Here is an 8646-nt window from a genome sequence, read left to right on the forward strand (position 1 = left end):
GGGCACCGCTGATGTCATAATGCTCAGCTTGCGTCCAATCACGTCGTTGAGCACCATGGCCCCCAGGCCTCCGGCTGCTGCCCCCAGCATGAAGAGGGAGCCGAACCAGGCCCCCTGCTCCGTGTTCATTCTGAGGCGGGGGTCTGTGGAGGGGTCCTCCAGCGTGGGCAGCACAGGGGACGGGTAGACCAGCGAGTACCCGAAGTTGAAGTTCCCCAGGACGGCCGAGAACACGGCCAGGAAGAGCCTGGACTTACTGATCTATTGAGACAGGGAAGGCAGCTGAACGTGAAACTGGTTCAGCGTTGGTTCAACTCTGAGTGCACGAATGTGAACCAAATAGACTCTTTCAGGTCCATTTGGTTCACATTTGTACATCTCTCAGAGTTGAATTCACACTCAGGATTTTACTGTGTAAAACTGAGCCCCCTAGCTGGAGGTATAAAATGTATGTCAAATTAATCAAGTAGGATATATCATATATCAAAGTATGTCATCAATCTGAATAACTAGATTATCAATCATCTCATACCATTCACAATTCTATCTTGACCTCATTGACTGTCACCTGAGGTTAAATGTCAGCTACTCCCTGCTAATTAGCAGAGCTGATGTAGCTTCTCAGATGAGAGGTAATGCACCCTTTCAATTTAGTGTATTTTTGGTTTTTAATATATCTTCAATCTACTTACTAATGACAGGGAATACATGTCCTGTCTTTCACATTATACAAGAATGTTAAAGTTATAAAATATTGTCTATTATTTTTCTACTTAGAGCACAGTATTGTATAAATGAAAAGTGAAATGACACTGACCTCGGTTTGAGCTGAAGTGCTTCCTCTGTCCAGCAGTGGCGTCTTCTCTTCAGCATCTGTTGCAGCACTCCTTTCATCCATTCTAGTTAATTAAATAATGACTCTACTAGTGGTTTACTGGTCTCACAGCCTGTATTGGCAACAGCTCAAACTCAGCCTGGCAGAGGACAATGCATCTAGGTGATCAGAGCATTGTAAATGAAACCTAAATGTTGCAACCATACATTTGCAGTGGAAAGAAAGCAGAAGGGTGTTTAGGGGAAGGTGAATCACGGTATTCCCAGATTGAGCCATATCAACGCTCAAAGCAGAAGTGGAAGAGAATCCCAGACCTGATTTTGGCTGTGGCTGAGTCAGAAAAGTACAGGCTGCTTCTCCAGCAACCCACACATCTTGACGTTTAGCCCAGGTTACTTCACATTGGTTGTTACACAGCCTCAGCCTCAGCCAAAACACACAAACACACACACACACACACACACACACACACACACACACACACACACACACACACACACACACACACACACACACACACACACACACACACACACACACACACACACACACACACACACACACACACACCAGATTTGAACTCTGATAAAGGTCAAGTCAAGTATGCTAGATTTGTGGCTTGGAGACTATGAAAGGCCATATATTGCAAACTTCGAAAGAGACATGTAACATAATTAATGTTCATTCTCTCTTTCCATGTTTCATCTATTCTTCATATTCAGATTCAATTCTATTTATATAGCGCCAAATCACAACTAAAGTTATCTCTTGACACTTTAATATAGTCAGAGCAAGTAAAGACCATACTTTGTACTATTTAGAGACCCATCAATTCCCCCATGAGCAAGCACTTGGCTAGGTCAGATTGGGGGGGGGGGGTCACAGAGATGTACAGCAAACAATAATAACAGATGTAGTAAGCGTCCGCACCCAGAGTCCATGGACAGCTGGGGGTTCTGTAATCACAAACCATGGGAGCCTGTGGGACGAGAAAGCTCAAAAAACTCTGGAAAATAAGTCAGGTTATGCATGAGACACTAGTCCATACCGGGGATGTGCTCTCTCTCTCTCTCTTTCTCTCTCTACATATGATCTGTTCACTTCATGTGGGACAAAAAAAAAATGGGGACTGCTCCGAACATCTCAGAAATGCCTTTTGAAAAGTAGTAGTATGTTACAGCAATAGTCCATACCAAGTTTGTTGCGTGTTAATGGTATTGATTGAGCGCAGCTGGTGAGACAGACATTGTGGGGCAGAGAGTTGTTAACTTTAGAGTGAGGATCATAGTTGATTTGAATAGACTTAAGTATGCCATCGTTAAAGGAGGCTTGTTAAAGCTAGCCAAAGCAGTAGCCATGCAGTGGGAAATCAGCTTGGGGTGGGCATTGTAATTAAATATTTTTGTGAGGCAAAAACCCACGGACCCCAGGTGGGACTGGGGTGTGTGACAACACGGTCATTTATGACCCGACGTGGATTCGTTGCCACCCACAACCATGAGAAGTTGATGTTAAAGCTGTTTGAGCAGCCAAGTTATGTGTGCTAATAACACAACCTGGATTCGAACATTGCACGTGTCAATCTGCGTGCTAGTGCTATGGCATTGTGGTTGTGTGCATATGCCAATGGTCAATGCCGGTGTGCAAGTTCAGCTCAAGTCAAGACTACTGAGGAGAAGCATGCGGAACAGACAGGTTATGAGTGACTGACAGCGGTTTCCTTATAGTAGGATAGTAGGATGAATGTATACAGAAGGAGAGGAGGAGAAATAAGGAGCTCAGTGAATCAGGGGTAGACCTCCGGAAGGCTAGCCTATAGCATCATATATCTATATAGGGCTTGTCCATTCCAAGTCTGAATCAGCCCTAACTATGAGCTTTGTCAAAGATGAAAGTTTATTCTTAAACTTAGAGAGAGTGTCCACCTGCCGGACTGAAACTACAAGGCGGTTCCACAGGACAGTCTGATATTTGAAAGCTCTGCCTCCCATTCTACTTTTGAAGATTCTATGAAACACAATGCATAGGCCTGCAATTGTGAGAGCACAGACTTCTAGTGGGATAATAAAGAACATTGCCTGTCAATAGGCTCAGTGCATAACTGTAGTCCAGAAGGTGGCAAACCTGGTCAGCAGATATAAACTGGAAACACATGTGAAGATGTGTTTCCAGTTCAAATATGGTTATGTAATGCCATAAAGAGTAACAATATTAATAAGTATTTCTGGCCAAGCACAATAAACTTATTTTTTAGAGTTGGTATCAGACACTTGCAGGTCAGCCAGGTTTGTATGTCCTTAAAGAATGCATGAAGTTTATTTAACTCATTGATTTAAACTAGGTTCAATGATAAATATAATTGGGCAACATCAACAATGAAAGTGTATGTGTTTTCAGTGTCAATAATATTACCTAAAGGAACATATATGTACATATATGGTGATTGGTGAATAGTAACGATACAAGCACAGAACCTTGTGGAACACTGTAAAACCTTTGCATTGAGGATTCATCATCAACACGTACACGAGAGAGAGAGAGAGAGAGAGAGAGAGAGGGGGGGGGGGAAAAGATAAATTGCATGTGGGAGAGAGAAAACAACAGAAAGAAGAGAGAGATAGACAGAAAGAGGGAGAAATGGATTGCATAAAGAGATGGATGAGAGACAAAATGATTCAGCAAAGTGGAAAAACTGACAGGGCAAACTTAAAATGTAAGGGGGAAAGAGAAGTGAGAGAGAGAACAGAAAGAGAGATGGAGAACCTGTTAAACTAATCTTTGCTCCCTGATGGCAGCTGATTATGGAAAGTGTGTTTTTTGTGTGTGTGTGTGTGTGTGTGTGTGTGTGTGTGTGTGTGTGTGTGTGTGTGTGTGTGTGTGTGTGTGTGTGTGTGTGTGTGTGTGTGTGTGTACGTGCGCGTGTATGTGTGCGCGCATGCATCCATGCGTGTGCTCACACTGTGTTTGTGAATATGTGTGCGCGCATGTGTGTGTGTGTGTGTGTGTGTGTGTGTGTGTGTGTGTGTGTGTGTGTGTGTGTGTGTGTGTGTGTGTGTGTGTGTGTGTGTGTGTGTGTGTGTGTGTGTGTGTGTGTGTGTGTCTGTGTGTGTGTGTGTGTGTGTGTGTGTGTGTGTGTGTGTGTGTGTGTGTGTGTGTGTGTGTGTGTGTGTGTGTGTGTGTGTGTGTGTGTGTGTGTGTGTGTATTAAGTGTTTGTCTACCAAGCCCAGCCCATTTAAAAAGAGTATTTTCTCTTCTTTTGGTTCACTCCCCTCCAGAGTTCCATACAAGGAACCCAGACCCCCAGTCCGCTTTCTGCCCACCACACTGCACCATGGCAGGCCTCAAACCCAGCCAGTGGCCCCTGGTCCTGGTTCATATGCTACTTGTACAGCTCCAGCCATTCAGAGTGCAGGCAGGAGCCCAACTGGATGTCAGGACCCCTGTGTATCAGAAACTACGGCGACTAGATGAACAGGTAAGGGTACAGGCTCTGTGTGTGTGCATGCATGCATGCCTGTGTGAGTGTTTACCGGATGGGAATGTGAGTACATGTGTATATAAATTATGTATGTGTATAGTATGTGCACATGCATGTCGATTTCTATGAATAATATTCACCGTTCATTATGTGAAGGCTTCTTGTAGCTTGAGAACAGTGTGCGGACTTTCTTCTTCTTTTCCGTAAAATGTATAATATAATACATAATATTACAACAACAACAACTACTACTACTTATTTTAATAATAATCAAATAATATTTGATATTATGACTACTACTACTACCACTGCTATTACTACTACTACTACTACTATTACTAATAACAACAATAATAATAATAACAACAATAATATCAATAATAACAATAATAATAATAATAATAATAATAATAATTAGCTAATGATAGTATGACTATTATATGATATTACATTAATTATATGATAATGACTAATCTACATTATGACTATTACACTACTACTACTGCTGCTGCTATAACTACTATTACTATTTAATATTATGAAATAAAAACTGACTAAAAACAAGGGATATTATTTATAAATTGTAAAATATATGAATTGATGGCCTACAAGGCAATCAAGGGCATGCCACCCTCTTACCTTCAGGACATGATCCAGCTGGTTATTTGCTCACATTAGATGTTTAGATTTGTATTGCTTGACCACAAATGCTAAGAATGTTATTTAGATAACCTGTTGTTTAGACAGATGCTATGTTTGATGTTTGCCTGTTTCTTTGAAGTACTAAATTGAGCATTTACCCTGTTTTTTGACTATAGGGTTCATGCCATTTACTCTGATCTAGCACTTGTAACCTCTGAATAAGAGTGCCTACTTAATGTCTAAATTGTAGTTGTAATCGTAATCAAACAGAGGTTTTGTCTCAGTTCCAACAGTTTCGAGCGATGACCCAGGCTCGTTTGGACCTGCTCGCTCTGAACCAGAACTACAGCTTGTCTGTAGGCTTAGAGAGCCGGGTCCAGTTCCTAGCAGACCAGTACCACAAGATCTCCAAGGATCTGGATGGTCTCAAGCACACCACCGCTCAGGAGATGGAGGTTCTCAGGTTGGTACTGTAGGTTGAGGGAGGTGGGTTTGGTGTCGAATGAGTTTATCAAAAATATATTTTGCATAAAGAAATCACTTGAAGTGTATATTTATGATTTTTGTAAAATAACTGATTGGTCTACATTGATTTATCTTGATTAAACGGCCAAAGGGAATGGCGCAGGAAGCTGGAGAAAAAGAGTAAGCGAATGGAAGGTCGTCTGGCCACGTTAGAGAATAACCTGAGGGACTACATACGCCGTCACACCCAGAAACAGAAACCTGATGGGGGTCTTAAACTATCCAACCTCACCCTGGAGCTCCAAAGCCAGGAGGAAAGACTGGCATTCCTTGAAACCCAACGAGAAGAGTTACTGGATGGGTTGCAGGAGCTTAAGGAGTCCCTGAATAAACAGGAGGTGCGGATGAGCCAGCTAGAGGGGAGGGTCGGGGAGGTCCTGCAGGGGAATGGAGAGGTGACTACCAGGAGGCCAGGGAGGACCAGAAACCCCTTCACTTCCAATCTGACACCCCAGGAAGACTATGAACCACGCAGCAGGAGCCAGACATCAAGAGGCAGAAGACCTGAGATGAGCGCTAGTGTCCTGGATAGACAAACACAACCCAGGCCTCAAGATGACCGCTACATCCATTCTCACCCAGTAGCTCCAGCCAGACGAAGCCGGCCTCAGCCTGAGTCCCACAACTCCCAGTCTCTTAGTCCCAGGTCTCAACCTGGGTCTTACTCCCAGCCCCAACACCAGCATCATTCCCATGCAGAGCCCCACCATTCAGCACAGCAGTATAACCCCCAGCTCCAGCCCCACCGGCCTGTGGCTTATTCTCAATCTCAGATCCAACATCAGACACAGACAACATCAGAGTCCTACACACACAACCTACATTCATACCCCCAATCACCTGGTCATCATAATTATCAACAACTGCCTCACAATCAGCCTCAAACCCAGACCAGACACTCTGGCGACAGACGGACAAGACCCAGGCCGCAGGGTCAACTGTCACAACCACAGCTGTACCCTAACTTGAAGCCGCATGACTCTGAGCTCCACACTCATCCCCAACCTGAGCACTACTATCCCCAGGTGAATGAGGGGAGGGGAGGAGAGGAGGAACAGGCTGCAAAGGAAGTGAAGACAGACTCTTCAGAGATCCACACCTATCTCCGCCTTCCTGTGAGGCACAAGATCCCGGGACAGCCTGTCCCCAAGAAGGAGGCAACCAGTAAGTACAGCTTCTTCCCAGCCTCTAGTAGTTGTACTGGTTATTAACACTGGCTCAGGTACATAGACTCTCGGGAGGCATTGTTGTATTAGTATTAGTATTATTATAAGTTGTTATAAGCATGTTGATTTCCAAATACCTACGTATGTATGTCAGGAGGTAAATATATAAATTCAATAAGCCTATAGGCAACATAAAGGGAGCATTGTTTTCTAATCAGTCGTATTTCAAACACAGACCAGGTTTTGTTTCTAGAGAGCTTTGTGTGTACATCTACCAGAACAATTTAGTTCCAAGGCACTGCGTCTTTCATATAGAAATTCCCTTTTCATCTCTCATTCTAATTTATTCAGGTAAATGAGATGAGCAGATATCATTGTAACTCGCTGATGACATGACCATAACTCTCTTTGCTTACATAACACAGCCCACTCATTTGCTGACACACAAGGGAGAACGGCACCACACTGTAAGAAAGAAAGAAAGATGCGATGTGAGAGTGCGGTCTAGCCAACACCAACTTGGGATTCCTAAATCGAAAGGAGAAAGAAAGAAAGAAAGAAAGAAAGAAAGAAAGAAAGAAAGATGGAAATAAAGAAAGTTGTATTTATGGTGAGGTCATAATGGAAACAGGGAGGATTGGTTAATCTGAGTTAAACATTATGTTGTGTTGTCATCTGTAGAATCCATTACACTCCCCCGTAATGCTAAATGACCTTATATCAACAAACTTTAACCACAGAGTGTCCTGTTGGGCCGGTGGGATAAATTGTACATCTTGTTCCTATTTACTGCAGGTTCTAACTAAGTCAAGTCTGTTAGTTGTGTTAGACTCTAACACAACTTCATCTCTCCTGTCCCTTACCATTATATCTAATCAAGTACGAATGCATTGATTTCACAAATCTAATAGAGATAAACATGATACCCATGAGTAGTTTTAGAGCAGTCTGTTGTAGACAGGCCAAGGTAGACAGACTGATTATTCTCTCTATCTGTACATCTCATTCTCATACAGTCTCTTTTTGTATCTATCTCTGTCTCTCTGTTTCTCTTGCTGTCTCTCTCTGTCTCTCTCTTTCTCACTCTCATTTTCTCAGTCTGTAATGTGGACTCCATACTCTTTTTTCCCTTCGCCTCGGCTGAGAACTATGTCACATTTTCCCGGAGCTTCCCGGTCCTCCCAGAACTTTCTGTGTGCCTTTGGCTCAGTGTGGCGGCAGGACATGTTGGAACCCTGCTCTCCTACGCCACGGACGACAACGACAACCAGCTGGTTCTGTACGGACGCAACTCCACTTCCTCACCTTCATCATATTCGTCTTCATCGTTGTCAGCATCACCTTCCTCTCCCTCCATTTTATCACCTTCATCTTCCTCTGTGACCCTGGACTTTGTCGTCGGAGACCCCGTGTACCGGCGCCTTCCGGTTGGCTCCCTCCTGGACGGCGACTGGCACCACCTCTGTCTCGTCTGGTCCTCCATCCAGGGACGTTACTGGCACTACACCGACCGACGCCTCACCTCCTCGGGGTCAAACTTCCAGAAGGGCTGGGAGGTCCCTGGAGGCGGCTCGGTGGTGCTGGGGCAGGAGCAGGACACGGTGGGTGGAGGGTTTGACCCAGCGGAGGGCTTCGTGGGGCGCATGACAGGGTTCCGAGTTTGGGAGCGGGTGCTGAGCCCCAAGGAGGTGGAAGGGGTGGCAACAGGGAGGGGGGTGCCCAGAGGGGTGGTGCTCGGTATGGAGGATATAGAGGGAGTACACGGAGAAGTGAAGCAGGTCGCATGTGAGTGCTTGGAACTCTGTGTCTGACTTTATAGAACATAGTGGATTTCAAATAAAGTATTTCACTGCAAATCAAATCCGTTCTGGAAAAGGTTTTCCTCAAAAACATAATTGATTTGAGTTTTACTGTAAAAACTAACGTTCTAAGATGATGTGCAACTTTACTAGTAAAACACATAATATACTACTTCTCTCTCTCTCTCTCTCTCTCTCTC

The 8646-nt window shown here is 44.1% G+C and overlaps 2 protein-coding genes across 2 annotated transcripts in view; one reads left to right on the forward strand and one right to left on the reverse strand.

Annotated features, from left to right (window-relative positions):
* Positions 1-953, reverse strand: part of slc2a6 (solute carrier family 2 member 6) — a 16969-nt gene extending 16016 nt beyond the window's left edge. The window contains exons 1-2 of the mRNA XM_084071808.1: positions 818-953; positions 1-261 (exon numbers count right to left, since the gene is read on the reverse strand). The exon at positions 1-261 is cut by the window's left edge and continues 11 nt beyond it. Coding sequence (XP_083927934.1) covers positions 1-261; positions 818-898 — 342 coding nt within the window. The 5' untranslated portion in view covers positions 899-953. The remainder of the gene's footprint in view (positions 262-817) is intronic.
* A 3203-nt stretch (positions 954-4156) lies between these two features.
* ptx4 (pentraxin 4, long) lies at positions 4157-8617 on the forward strand. Its single transcript, XM_084071097.1, has 4 exons — positions 4157-4311; positions 5241-5419; positions 5573-6645; positions 7746-8617. Exons 1-4 carry the CDS (start codon positions 4168-4170, stop codon positions 8456-8458), a joined length of 2109 nt encoding a protein of 702 aa, XP_083927223.1. The 5' UTR covers positions 4157-4167; the 3' UTR covers positions 8459-8617.
* Positions 8618-8646: the final 29 nt, after the last annotated feature.

The sequence above is a fragment of the Gymnoscopelus microlampas genome (genome assembly GCF_963454915.1).
Source record: "Gymnoscopelus microlampas genome assembly, chromosome: 11".
NCBI lineage: Eukaryota > Metazoa > Chordata > Actinopteri > Myctophiformes > Myctophidae > Gymnoscopelus > Gymnoscopelus microlampas.

Bases quoted from the DNA above. Each gene is read 5' to 3' on its own strand.
- ptx4 (XM_084071097.1), top strand. From the start codon at position 4,168: ATGGCAGGCCTCAAACCCAGCCAGTGGCCCCTGGTCCTGGTTCATATG. The intron at 5,420-5,572 runs GTTGGTACTGTA...AAACGGCCAAAG, and splicing joins CAGGAGATGGAGGTTCTCAG to GGAATGGCGCAGGAAGCTGG. The intron at 6,646-7,745 runs GTAAGTACAGCT...TCATTTTCTCAG, and splicing joins CCCCAAGAAGGAGGCAACCA to TCTGTAATGTGGACTCCATA.